Source organism: Haliotis cracherodii, unplaced genomic scaffold (genome assembly GCF_022045235.1).
Source record: "Haliotis cracherodii isolate W230 unplaced genomic scaffold, xgHalCrac1.p SCAF_7, whole genome shotgun sequence".
Lineage (NCBI taxonomy): Eukaryota > Metazoa > Mollusca > Gastropoda > Lepetellida > Haliotidae > Haliotis > Haliotis cracherodii.
Window position 1 is genome coordinate 61,185,718 of NW_027266330.1, and position 15,532 is coordinate 61,201,249.

The 15,532-nt window shown below is 39.2% G+C and overlaps 1 protein-coding gene across 1 annotated transcript in view; it reads right to left on the reverse strand.

Annotated features, from left to right (window-relative positions):
- Nucleotides 1–348: 348 nt before the first annotated feature.
- Nucleotides 349–15,532, reverse strand: part of LOC139448389 (phospholipid-transporting ATPase IF-like) — a 127,325-nt gene continuing 112,141 nt past the window's right edge. Inside the window, exons 25-29 of the mRNA XM_071229932.1 lie at nt 14,981–15,060; nt 13,754–13,819; nt 12,969–13,075; nt 11,848–12,013; nt 349–3,884 (exon numbers count right to left, since the gene is read on the reverse strand). Of these exons, the coding sequence (XP_071086033.1) occupies nt 3,729–3,884; nt 11,848–12,013; nt 12,969–13,075; nt 13,754–13,819; nt 14,981–15,060 (575 nt within the window). The 3' untranslated portion in view covers nt 349–3,728. The remainder of the gene's footprint in view (nt 3,885–11,847; nt 12,014–12,968; nt 13,076–13,753; nt 13,820–14,980; nt 15,061–15,532) is intronic.

Here is a 15,532-nt window from a genome sequence, read left to right on the forward strand (position 1 = left end):
GTGATGGACCAAGTCCAAAGAAACATCAGTCCTTCTGAGAAGGCACATTGGTTCCACAGTCAAGATGTCTTCTTTAATAAAAATACTGGATATGAGGTTTAGAAAGATCCACTTCTTGTTTCCGCTTGAATCATTTCCATCCAGCTTCTCTGGATTTATTGTACATGATTATGGGGGAGGCTCAACACACTTTAAGTGACATGACTCTGTCTACTTCTGTGGCATTCTCTCTATGATAATTAGAGAAAAAGTCTTTGCATCGCTTCATGAGATATGCTTGGCAAAAACGGCATCACTATATAGCTGTTGACAAATGATTATTTACAAAAACATAGGAATATGGATTTCTTGAAATAATGAAAACAATGTTCTGCACATAACCATTGACAAATTTTCAAACCTTTCCACTGTACAAATGTCTCCATAACACTAGACGCTTCGAAAACAACTACTGTTCAAATTCAACAACATAAACAAGAGACAGTGTCAGGCAGCTTACCATAGCATATCAACAAGACAGTGTCAGGCAGCTTACCATAGCATATCAACAAGACAGTGTCAGGCAGCTTACCATAGCATGTCAACAAGACAGTGTCAGGCAGCTTACCATATCATATCAACAAGACAGTGTCAGGCAGCTTACCATAGCATATCAACAAGACAATGTCAGGCAGCTTACCATAGCATATCAACAAGACAGTGTCTGGCAGCTTACCATAGCATATCAACAAGACAATGTCAGGCAGCTTACCATAGCATGTCATGAAGACAGTGTCTGGCAGCTTACCATAGCATATCAACAAGACAGTGTCAGGCAGCTTACCATAGCATATCAACAAGACAATGTCAGGCAGCTTACCATAGCATATCAACAAGACAGTGTCTGGCAGCTTACCATAGCATATCAACAAGACAGTGTCTGGCAGCTTACCATAGCATGTCATGAAGACAGTGTCAGGCAGCTTACCATAGCATATCAACAAGACAGTGTCAGGCAGCTTACCATAGCATATCAACAAGACAATGTCAGGCAGCTTACCATAGCATATCAACAAGACAATGTCAGGCAGCTTACCATAGCATATCAACAAGAGTGTTAGGCAGCTTACCACAGCATATCAACAAGACAGTGTCAGGCAGCTTACCACAGCATATCAACAAGAGTGTTAGGCAGCTTACCACAGCATATCAACAAGACAGTGTCAGGCAGCTTACCGTAGCACATACACAAGACAGTGTCAGGCAGCTTACCGTAGCACATACACATATATAACAAAGCACAAGTAACTGTCATCATCGTGCATACACACAGAGTATCACATCTATTGCTGGAAATATATCACAAATGTCGCCCAGCAAGAGCTCGGCTTCAACAGTGTCCACTATACACAACCGATGCAATGTCTGCCTTGAGATTCAGCGCTGTTTTAAGGCAGTCTCTTGTCACAACAACTCCTTATAAGGCTTCCATCAACAACGGCATCAAGGCAGAGTTGAAGGAGAAACAATGATTTCTTGTTGGACACCCACTCAAAAGCAGGGTTTCAACTTCTTGGTCAGCAAGTGATCGTAGTGCTATTATTTTCCCAAGTCTATCTTGATGTAGGTATGCTTACACCTGTCACATTTGGACTATCACCGGTAATCACTCAACACAAGTTTTAAGGTGATTGTAAGGCTGAGATTGCTTAGGTCTTTGTTGACCGTTAGAGCGGCTGACTTTTTACTAAGTGTCTTAACATTTCTTAAAGGAGTCTTTTTGAAAATGATAACACTGCTATTATCTGAAACTTCAGTTTGGAAAACTAAAACTGTCACTAATTGTTATATAAATTGACAAAATTTAGCAAAAGACCCACACTGGCTTTCTGTCAGAAACATATCCTGGTGTCGCAAGGGTTGCAAAAACACGACATATGATTCTGGATTTGAAGAGGACATAGGACTTGGAACAGTTGTAGCACTATGATGACTTGGTGCAAGAGGCCTACTTGCATCCAGTGATCTTAGCGCAAAGATGTCATAACCCCCATACTTTAACATAGGCTTACGATACTCTTTAGCGCTAAGATTGCTTTGTGCAAGAGGACCAGGGCCCACTTGCACAAAGCGATCTAATCGCTATGACTATTGTAAGCCTATGTTAAAGTATGGGAGTTACGATCATCTTAGCGCTAAGATCGCTTTGTGCAAGTGGACCTGGACCACACAGGCCAGAGGAGGAAATGGAAAGTTCCACAAACTCAAACCTATCCAGTTTTGAAGACATGGCTTCGTCATGATGTTGATCAGCTGATCAAGGCAAATGGAAAAAATGGCAAATGAATTCTTTCAAACAGTATTTGTATCACCCGAAGCCAAGAGCTGTCTTTGTCTCCATCTGTTCATCTCCATAAACCAAGACCTGGCAGTCCATGAAAGTCTGCTGGGACTGCCTGGAATGTGCTACTTGGAGGCAGGACAGTGTGGTCACAAATGCTTACAAAAAATACCGGGAGGTTAAAAATATATATCTTGATGGTCAGAATGGCTAAAGACCATTTTTCATGTGCAATGAATAATGATTATATATTAAATCTAAACTAGCTTCAAACATCACGGTCTGTGTCACCAGGAATACTAATCCTGGACCAACACCATACTGGACCAGTAAAACATCAAGATCCATGTCACCAGGAATACCAATCCTGGACCAACAAAACATCACGGTCTGTGTCACCAGGAATACCAATCCTGGACCAACGAGATGTCCTTCTTCAGCTTGGACAAACATCAAGGTCTCAAGACAGAGTCTACAAGTCCTGTGTTGCTCGGATTAATCACAGGCTGTGCTGGCTCACCAAAATTCTTCTCTTAACATGGTCGAAGTCTCTATACAAGGTACAGTCACAGACAGATCACCTCACTGACTGTCATCATCACGTTGCTATGACAACTGTTTTTAGGCACTTTGAGAGAGGTGATTATGATGAATATGTTACATGATTGATGAAGAATTCTATAAATAAACAATGGCTGATTCTTATGTACATACAGTATATGTTTGCTGCTTAACGCATCACTCAACATACACTAATAACAGGGTGGACGATTCTCAGGGAGCTCATTCAATTTGAAATCTTGAAATCGTCTCTTAAGAGGCAGTTATGGTTCCATCGATGAGATATGTTTTCAGTCAGACACATACTGCCGTCTATGGACATCATTCATGAAAAATAATAACTATTTTTATAACAATGTCATTCTAACTTTTACATTAATGCCCCTCAAAAGTCCCTGACAAAACACTGAGCCCACTAAATCGACCATGCTTGTGCATCATGATCTGTATTGATATAAAAGGAATGTCACCCAATCTTAGGGACCGGTCATCCATTTGGTCAAGAGGTTTTAATGTACTGAAAATAATGACCCTTCCCTAATGCTTGTTATACTTTTGGATGACCCTCGCCATGTCCTACAAAAATGACCCTCCCCAAAACGACAAAATGCATAAGAAATTCATACTATATAATAAGATGCCCATTGCTAAATGACCCTTTTAAAATATGTGTAATATTTTTTATAACCCTCCCCTAGCAAATATCCTATGTTTTGGTGACTCTACCCCGATTCCCTCTGACAATCCATTCCTATAATAAATGACCGGTCCCTACAAGATAGAAACTCATTCAGCAAGTCAGGCTTCACTCTTGAAGCAAAAGTCACAGACTGCAACTAGGATCAAGTTACACGCTGACAGAATCAATATGGTCCAGAGACTGCAGTTCTAGAACCTCCTTCTTTGATGGAGAGAGGAATGATGTGACATGTGCGGGGTCAGAGGTCACCACGCCATTTGATTGACGGACCGTCTTTACCTTTCCAGTACTCATTTTGGTTACCTGGAACAGAAGAAGTATATGATGAGTTGACGAGCACGGGGTATTGTCAAGTGTTTGGAAGTGTCCAAATAAATGGGATCTGAGAATTATACTCTTGGTATCTGTACATCACATTCACACACATCCTATACAGACATAAGAACAGCATTAGAAATTGGCACTAGTCCTGTAGTCCTTACCAAACTGCCCAATAGTGAAGGTATCCTAAGGACTAGTAGAAATTGGCCCATTTTAGGGTTTTGCTATATGTTATCATATTAAGGACTAGTGGACAAAGAACTGTTAGTTTCTAACCCTGAAGAACATGCTCAAGCCCTCACAGACACTGAAACTGAAGCAAGCACACATTAACACAAGGTGCTGCAATTCACCATGCAGAGTTGTGTCCCAAGCCCTGCAAGGATCTGCTGATTGGAGTTCGAATCCAACATTCACCAGATTATGATTCTTGGTTTGTCAGCTCAAAGTCCAAACGAGGGATCACCAAAGAGGAAAAGGTCTAAGAATTTCGTCAATTTATTGTTTATCTGCCACATGTATTGACATGTGATATAACTGAAATACTTTCAAAGTGAGGCTACATCAACTCACTCAGCTGCATTTATACAAATTCACACATGCAAGCATGTCTGAGAAACAAGTGAGTGATCCCAACATGAATAATCATTCCATCATTTCATACATTGAATAAAGTTTTGAAAAATTACATTTATCTCTTAATCTATATTTCACAGTCATTTGTTATCTGCGATAAAGAGTTTCAATAACATACAGAATGCATGAAATTGCTCTCTCATGCTCACATCTGTTAGTTAAAAAGAGGCATCTCCAGAGTGACACATTTCACAGCCCACTGACAAAGTCAGATGCAGACAAGTAAAAGGCCAAATTAATGACTACAGTACTACATATACACAAAGAAAAAGGTTAAGCATAGGTATGCTTCTTTCTTGACCTTTGCAACTTCAGCAGACACTGGGAAAATTCTTGTAATTGATAATATATTTAAATCAATATTTCTGTTTTGAAATTGATAATATTGAAAGTATTATTTCTATTGTTCAATTGATGATATTCAAAACAATATTCCTGTTGTATTTAAATGTGTAAACATATTCAACATGTCAAGATACCAAAATCATATTTTGTAGAATCTATGGACCACAAAATTAATTTAATGAAAAAATAACAATAAATCAGAAAAAAACCCTTTACCTAGCCACAAGAAATCACTTCTACTAGCAGTGTTGATTGTATCATTCCATCTGAGCATGCAAACACCCTGATTTTCACAAAACCCCTTGCTTAATCAAGTATCAGACATGGGAAAATAATTAGCATGTGACCTGTGTTATCAGGGCACCTCATGCCACTTGAAGCACGAGGCAAATGTTCAATATTGTGTGCATGTGTTCAATATTGTGTTCAAATGTTCAATATTGTGTTCAAATGTTCAATATTGTTTGCAAATGTTCAATATTGCGTTTAAATGTTAAATATTGTGTGCAAGTGTTCAATATTGTTTGCAATTGTTCAATATTGTGTGCGACCCGTGAAGATCCGGGGTAGAATAGGTGTTCAGCAACCCATTCTTGTCGTAAAAGGCGACTATGCTTGTCGTAAGGGGCGACTAACGGGGTCGGGTGGTCAGGTTTGCTGACTTGATTGAATCATGACATCAATCCCAATTGCGTTGATCGATGCTCATGATATCAATCACTTGATTGTCTGGTCCAGACTCGATTATTTACAGACCACCGTCATATAGCTGGAATATTGCTGAGTGCGGCGTAAAACAACAAACCAACAACCCACAATATTGTGTGCAACCCTCATGAATCCCAGCTGTCATCCCTTGTGCAATATGTGCAACATTGTTGGACCACTTTGTCAGGTGATATAGTGCAGGAATTAAAAGGAAAGGTAACTCCACTTGAATGTACAAAAAGACTTTTGAAATATGGGTAATGTGGGAAAGATAAACAATAATTTTCAGACTATTTTCTTTCTTTTCATTTTCTGCATAAAAATGGATATTACCAAGAAGATATAAATGAATGACCTATCAACCAGTGTTGACACTGAAGTCTACAGCTCCAGAAGGCGACCACAGACAGGGCACTGTTTCACAAAGCAATCTGAGAACTACGACTGTTGTACATCTGTTACGATACTCTTAATGCTATGACCGTTGTAAATTTGTGTTACGATACACTTAGCTACGACTATCATAATTCTGTGTTTTACAATGCCCAAGTGCTCCATGTATTGTAAATCTGTGTTACGATACTCTTAGCTACGACCAGGTTCGCCCCGATTATGTTTCAAGGTTTGTCAGCACCATATCCATGCTTGTGGGTTTCATCGAAGTGGTAAACATCCGAGACCTGCATCACTTCGGGCTTTCCTCCCACATTAAGCCGACATGCTGCGATATAACTGGAATACTGTTAAAAGGGGCATTAAATCCAACTCACTCACTCTTTGCTATGACTGTGATAATTTGGTGTGTGGGAACTACTACAATCTTAGCTATGACTACTGTAAATCTGTATGGGAGTTCTGACTGTCTTAGTGCTAAGACTGGTTTGTGGAACACTGCCCTGGCTGATAAGACAGTTGATATTTTTAATCTTATTAAAAATCAGATCGTTTACTCCATTATGATGATCTGAGGACACTCCACAGAAGGCTGAGCAAACTTAGGCAGCTCAGTCTAAATTATGGTCTCAGCAAAAGAAAACCCACAACGAACACAAATATACTCTCAATAGTACACAGCATGATGTAATTGTCATAATATAAAAGAGTGCTTTAATACTTTGCAAATGGAACTAAAATATATGTTTGTTTATGAAAGACTGAATGCTTCGCTCACTTATACCAAGAACTTATACCCTATATTGAGGTGTCCCAGACATTCATGTAGAGTGGTATCATATTGGAATCAACATATAAAATTGCAGTTTTGTGTCTACAGGAAACTAGAAACAGAAGGTATGTCCCTGGGACCCACTATGTACAGACACACACGACTAACATCTAGAGGAGGCGACAGTCGTTACAAACAGCACAGGAGAGACTTGCCAATTGAACCAGGAGATACTGAGGGTGCACTGATCACTTTGGGATAATCATCTTAAACCTCTTTAAAAAAATGTTATTATTTTACATGAATTATTTGGGAATATGAGATATTTGTACAAGAAAACTTACAAATTTATGGATGCAACTTCTGGTTTATTGCATTTAGTGAATTTTTTATATAGATTCTTACACTGTTAACAAGCTGGAGAGATATTCATAATAGATTAAACTCCTGATATTGCCTGTGTAAGTAAATTGTGAAAAATTGAATTGAAATCATTTTGGGGGGTTATGACCAGCAAGAACATGGCTTGGCAAGTCTCTGATGAAGATGAAGACAGAAACAGCAGCAGAGACAAGAACAAATACTGTAAGAGACGAAGGGCAATAAACATCGGGGGAAGGGGGGGGGGGGGGGGGGGGATTCATCTGTGAATGGTGAGGCATCAACTAATGGTATCACTCAAACGTTGGTTACAACCTTACTAAGAAACTGTGACACATATCTGTCTTTTAAAATACTTCACTTCTGATACAACGTATTGGCAAAGCTGATCAAATGGTTAATCGATAACAGTCTCAACAGTTCCAAACTAAGGGAAGACATTTCAAATACTGAATAAATATAAAATTATTTCCAAAATAACATATGAATTCAGTTGTTCAGTTGTTTGTGTAGTGACAAAGTGTAAGATTATGAATTATGAATTAAAAATATGGAAACAAGTCATATTGAAACTGCAAGAGATAATTAAACTAAAATATCATTATTTAAAAAATCATGAATAAATACAATAAATAGGCAACAGGAACACAGGACATTACGGGAAGGATGACACAGATCACACTACAGGACTTCTCAGAAACTCAAGGAGTTGCAAAGATGGAATTCGGAAAATATGAACTTTGATTATTCTTGAAACACTTGTCAGTCTACCTTATTGTCACTATAATGATATTTACCCTTCACTGTGAAAGTTAGGAGTTACCTGGATGAGAAAATATCTTAAGGTGTACCTTTTTATATTTATAAGAAAGACATAAACATAGGTCAAGTTATATTACCGGTAGTGTACTAACATATCCAGGCTAAGAATACTGAACAAGCTGGTCTATAAGTCAACGCCTGAGACCAACTCAAATCTTGCACCTCTTCTCTATGGGTGAGCTATTCTCTATGGGTGAGCTATTCTCTATGTCTAGGCTATTCTCTATGCTATATAACATAGACATGCAGTGAAAGGAAGTAGAGAAGTGCCAGACACAGTCAACAACTGTACCTCCAGACTCAGTCTAAAGAACGCCTTGTCTCTGCTGATCGTGCATGGGCTGCCAAATAACTTATCTCCCAATTTCACACAGGTGTCCATCATGTAAAAATTACTGACTACAGTGTCCCAGGGGCTCTTATTACCAGAGTGTTTCAGGTTTAAGTCCAGGCATTCTAATTTCTGTAGCGTCCCATGTTTAAGTCCAGGGGCTCTAATTTCTGTATCGCTCGTTTAAATCCAGGGGCTTTATTTACCAGATTGTGTCAAGTTGAAGTCTAGCAGCTCCAATAACCATAGTGTCTCAAATTTACATGCAGGGCTCTAATTACCATAAAGTCTGAAGTGTAATTCCAGGGGCTCTAAATCACTAATTCAACAGAACATCTGGTGGGCTTACTTCAGAAAGCTGAGACTCATGTACATCTCTGAATATTTGGTTAATTCCCAATGGAGCACGCACGCACACACGCACACACGCACGCACTTGTATTTGACAGGTTAGTGCTAGTGCAAATCACACACACACACACACACACACACAAACACTTGTATTCGACAGGCTAACTCTATTGCAAGTAACACACATACACATACACACACACTCGCTTGTATTCGACAGGCTTGTGCTAGTGCAAGTCACACACACACATGCACACACAAATGCGCACACACACACACACGCACACACACACACATGCACACACACACACACACACACACACACACACACACACTTGAATTCGACAGGCTTGTGCTAGTACAAGTCACACACACACATGCACACACACACACACACACAGACATACACACATACACATGCACACGCACACACACATGCTTGTATTCGTATCTCTACACAGATATGTGTAGGAACTCAAGGACTAAATCAGTGAGGATCCCTTACGCTATGGATAGAGATTTTAGGGGTGCTTCGACTAATCCACGGAGACGCCAGGGCACAAGGCTCCTATTAATTTCCTACAATGGTGACGGAGAGAAGGCCTGTTCAAGAGTAGTCAGTGGGCCAGGAGTGAGTCTGTGTCTGGCAGGTGAGAGTAGGAGGACACAAGCTGACACAACGGAAACAGTTCACCAGGAGAGAGATAACGTTTACCTAGTCCTCTATAAGATTTGTTTGAGATATTGTCAATTTGCCAGAGCGCTTTGTAAAAGAAATGGACATTTTGTCACTCTCTTCTTCCTCCTCCTATAGTGCAGATGGCAGCAGGGAAAGGAAAACATTTGATATTAAAATAAATATTTATTTTAAAAACAATAAATAGAGGCGATAAGATCTAGTAACTGATTGTCTTGAGAAATTCAGATCAACCTAACACACAGTCCAGGCGTGTCTTCTCAATGAGGCATATAATTAATATACTTCTCAACTCAAACTTTATGTCAACTTTTAATATCTGTAGAAAATGTTCCATAATTTCGATAAAATGTGTTATCTTGGCTTGGTATCTGAAAGGAACATTATCAAATATTTCAGCCACAAATAAACGTTTCACTGATGAATGACTTACTTCCAGCTTTATTTCTACAAAACATTCTGATAAAACTGAGTGACATTACTTCTAATCACTTTGTTGGAGTTTCACAGAAATTAATTTCTTTTAATTTCAGATCAAGGTGTTGAATGTAACATGTTTTAATCTGCTATCTATCAGGTGAATATAACATGTTATACATCTGCTATATATCAGGTAAATATAACATGTTTTAATCTGCTATCTATCAGGTGAATATAACATGTTATACATCTGCTATATATCAGCTGAATACAACATGTCATACATATGCTACATATCAGCTGAATATAACATGTTATACATATGCTATATATCAGGTGAATAAAACATGTTATACATCTGCTATATATCAGGTAAATATAACATGTTATACATCTGCTGTATATCAGGTGAATACAACATGTCATACATATGCTACATATCAGCTGAATATAACATGTTATACATATGCTATATATCAGGTAAATATAACATGTTATACATCTGCTATATATCAGGTAAATATAACATGTTATACATATGCTATATATCAGGTGAATACAACATGTTATACATCTGCCATATATCAGGTGAATATAACATGTTATAACCTGCTATATATCAGCTGAATATAACATGTTATACTTCTGCTTTATATCAGGTAAATATAACATGTTATACATCTGCTATATATCAGGTGAATATTATGTTATACATCTGCTATATATCAGCAGAATGACATGCTATAACCTGCTATATATCAGCTGAATATAACATGTTATACATCTGCTATATATCAGCTGAATGACATGTTATACATCTATATATCAGCTGAATATAACATGTTATACATCTGCTATATATCAGGTGAATATTATGTTATACATCTGCTATATATCAGCAGAATGACATGCTATAACCTGCTATATATCAGCTGAATATAACATGTTATACATCTGCTATATATCAGCTGAATGACATGCTATAACCTGCCATATATCAGCTGAATATAACATGATATACATCTGCTATATATCAGCTGAATGACGTGCTATAACCTGCTATATATCAGCTGAATATAACATGTTATACATCTGCTATATATCAGCTGAATGACATGTTATACATCTATATATCAGCTGATTATAACATGTTATATCTATCATACAACAGCTGAATATGTGTCCGTTATATATAAGATGAATATTAGAGCTGGGACAGGTAACTTGGGTACTCGAATCGGGTGGGTCCTGAGAAGGACCCAGGTACCCATCAGACTACCAGACCCATGGTTAGTCACGTGATACATCGTTTAATAATGATAAAACAGTTTTACAGTAGGCGCTAATGTTCACATTTTATTCGGACTATACTCTCATTTCTTCTGACTTTTATATGTTTGAGTTAAGATAAAACTTCTGTGTATGCATGACCAGATCGTCTTATACATGAATCTAAACACATTCTGCCAATGCTCCAGAAAAACAATCCCCCAAAAGACATCTTACACCCAACTTGAGACCTACAGCGGGTACCGCGGGTTTGGTAATAGGGGGTCACATACCCAGGTAGTAAATTAAGACTCGTCCCAGCCCTAATGAATATTACATGTTATATATTTCATATAAACAGTAGTAGTGGCACGATACACCAATGCATCTATGGATCACGATTTCTTACGTCTCGATACAAGTATCGATCACAGTCACACAGGAAGTGTTTGCTTTAATAACTGTTTCCCTAAAAACTAATTGGCAGTGAAAACATAAGAATTTTCATCCACTGTGCCATACTTGGCACTGCCAACTGTAAATAATCAGTGTGCCAGGCATATGGTCAACCTGTCGATGAAAAAATGGCTTAGGGACTACAGATAAGAGCACATGCAAGTATCACGATACGTATCGGATCGTGAGCAAAGTATCAAGATACGTATTGGATCGTGAGCAAAGTATCACGATACGTATCGGATCGTGAGCTAAGTACCATGATATGTATCTGATCATACAGTTGGTGTATCGTGCCAGCCCTAATAAACAGATTCCAGCATTATAAACATCAATGTCTGCCCGTGAGAGGGTCGGCACATACCGTCATTTCCGCCGGCTGTACTTTCATCGTGTCGTGCCACACCCTGAGACAGATGTCGGGCAGCAGGGCCGTCACACACAGCAGGAGGATGGCCAGCCACGCCGTGCCACACGACAACAGCGTCGTGAACACCTGCAGCAGGTATGGGTGATCCATGGCCCACGACCTGCAACACAGACAGGCCCGATTTGTCTAAACCTAGGTGTACAAACCCAACTCCCCCAAATTGAAATGTGAAAAAATGAAAGTGAAAAGCAATATTTGTTTTATTCAACAGACTAGAAATTTGTAAAATGTTAAAAACACATTTAGTGTCACTATCAATTTACATAATTTATTTAAAATGACTATAATTACCACATTCGACGTAATACGCGCTCCACTCTAATAAGCACCCACGGCGATATTTGCTAATATATTGGCTAGTGAAATCCAAATTAGCACCCATTCCGATTGATCAATGTACACAAGACTTATTTATTTGTGAATAATATGTGTGTTATATGCATCCTTAATTATGGGAAATTAAATTCTGGAAAAACATATCTGTCATATGTAAACATTTCAGGCTGTCAGCATAATCCTCGAAATTTACGATCTTTCAACTGTGTTGTCTTTCACACAAATAATATTCTTATAAGAGCCCCCTGTTTCTAATTTTGAAAGTGCCCTGGGTGCTTATTATGTCGAATACGGTAAAACCTATTGACAAATTGTCTCAAAAATGCTTCATTACTATTTGTTTGTCTTCATTCTAGATCTGGGGCAGCGGAGTAGCTTCGTGGTTGAGTTTTTCACTCATCACGCATGCGAAAGGCTCAAGTTTGATTACACAGGTTCAAGATGTGAAGCCCATTTATGACTGACAGCAATCTGTTCTGGGGAAATGAAATGTCCCAATTACATCGTACCCGACCCCTGAAGATCCAGGTAAGAATTGATTTTCAGCAGCCCATCCTTGGTGTAAAAGTCGACTATGCCTGTCATGAGAGGCGACTAATGGGATCGGGTGGTCAGGCTCGCTGAGTAAGTTGATGCATGTCATCGTATCCTAACACCAAAGCTACATTTCAGTCGGTAACAGCAAACTCCACCAACACTCATTACGACGGAATACTTACGGCCAAAACACGAAGTTGTAGACGATGATTACGAGGAAGAATCCAGCGAAGGTGACTCCGAAAGACAGCAAGATGGGTACTGACCAGCAGTACGTCTCCAGGCCGAGCTGAAGCAGACATCCACAGTCTCACATCACAGAACACGACTTAGCAGCCAACTGCCACTTGCCTATTGTATTGTAGATATCTTCTATCTCATTGTAACCTTGTGTGAGGTGAGGTGAGGTGAGGTGAGGTGAGGTGAGGTGAAATGGGGTTTAACGTCAGTTGTGTGCATGCTGCATATGGTCTTTCTCTGGTACGCTTTGATCGAATTCCTTTTTTACAGCAGCACACTTTTGTTTCACTATAACATATCCTGATGTTTTCTTATTTTGTTTCTGGTATTTTGAGCATTTAGACAGTTGATAACTTGGATGAAGCCCTCCCTGGTTTTGGTTAAAAATGTATAATATCATTGTATGATAAATGGATTATTACCTTTGTGTGTTTCCCCATCATAATTATCAAGTATTATGAATAAAACATGTGTATTATGCTCACCAAGGACTCGCATATTGAGTGATTGAGTGAGTGAGTATGAGTTTTAACACCGCTTTTAACATTATTCCAGTTATATCACAGCGTGCCAGCTTAATGTGGGATGAGAGCCCGAAGTGATGCAGGTCTCAGACGTTTACCACTTTGATGAAACCCACAAGCACGCGTATAATACAATAATTATAATTCCTGTGCTGATATTTACAGTACAGAAAGATACTCTGCTATTACTGAATGTTTATTACCTTGATATTGACAACAAATACGCAGCACAGCACCATGACCGTCCCGTAGCTCCATATACCCATACTCTGAAATGAGAAATACAACAAGAGCTAGTGGTAATACCTCCCATGTAAAACAAGCAGGAAATACTCATATCCCCCGCCAATATGCTGGTCCGGTTGTGTGCAAGGCAAGAAATATTGTACGGTTTCAAGAACTGATCCGGGACAAGCACTACCGCCATTTTTAGTCAAAGTCAAAGTCATTGCCATGGAAACATGAAAAATAAATTCTCAAAAAATAACAAACCATCAAAAGGCACTAGTTCACCACTAGACCTATCTGTGTGCCATGTTTGGTTAAAATATCTCCTGCATAAACATCATGATATATAGATAGGATGAAGGAGCAAGAAGTAGCTCGGAAACGTTGCACAAAGAATAAAAGAAGTTGCTATCCATAAAAAGTGTCATGTATTTATGTTTTCCCAACTTCTAAATGCCTATCAAAGGCTTCATATCTCTCCTGTTTATTGAGTTTTGCTCCAGAAACAGATGTGACGGATGGACAGCACCCATTCCTATATCCCCCTTCCATTTCGCGGAGGCATAGTGGCAAGACACGGCGTGAAACACATCATGACTACCTGTGTGCTGATACAGTCGTGCCCCGCTTATACGGACTTCAGATATCCGGAAACCTCGGTTCCCGGACGATTTTCATTCAAAACGAAATAATAACTATATAAATTTACCCGTATATACGGAAATTCAGTTTCCGGAACCGGACGGTCATTTTCATAAACAAAACACTGAAATGCGCACAAAATTGTCTCACTTATCCGGACAATACACTTCCGCTGGTGGTAATCCTTCCGCTGGTGGTAATCCTTTGATTCGTGAGAAGTCAATTAACCAAGTGACACTGAGTTACGTTTGAGACGAGCTTGTTTATTGTACATGTAATCCCCTTGGATAAATATGGCGTCTGTGGGGGTCAGAGGTCAAAGTTGTGTAAGTATGGCCTGTCAACCAGCGAAACGTAAGCGACACACAGTTATAGCACGCGAAAAAAGTGAAATTTGAGTGGATGTATCTGTTTGTTCTGTCATCCGTCATGAGTTGCATAATTGAAGGGAAGTAACTCTTCCAGTAAGAAGCTGGTTTCAGTTATACGGAACTTCGTTTATACGGACGAATTGTGAAATGACGCAGGTGTCCGTATAAACGAGGCACGACTGTACCTACCTTCCCTGAAGGCCACAGCGAGACATCGTTGTTGAACAGAAGATAGGTACCGAAGAAGAGTACAACACTATGCCAGAGCCCTGCAATGAGAAAAAATAATATGCTGCCATTCTCCTTGTATGACTGTTTTTGAATATTTATCGACCTACTTAAATGTTTTGAATTTTTTTAATATTTTTTTACATTTATAGATGAAGAAAACTGTTTGTTCTAACGAAATCACCAATGACCACCCAATCCACAAAGTGACCCCTTATAACAACCTATTCTAACCCAGAATCACAATGGGTTCCCATGTTAGTCGCCACTTACGACTAGCAATGGGCCGGGGTGCTGGCGACACGTTCTACCCTGAATCCCAATATTGCAATGTTGTTACCCTGTCTGGCGCTCGGCATTAAGGGACTAAAACAAGGACTGGTCGGCTCGGAGTCAGTGTACTGTCTGATTTGGGTATTCATGTTAAACTGCGGCATGGTATCTCAGTGAGCTAGCAACTATAAATCGGCATAAGTCCAGACTAGTACAAGCAGCCACCCACACACGTACATG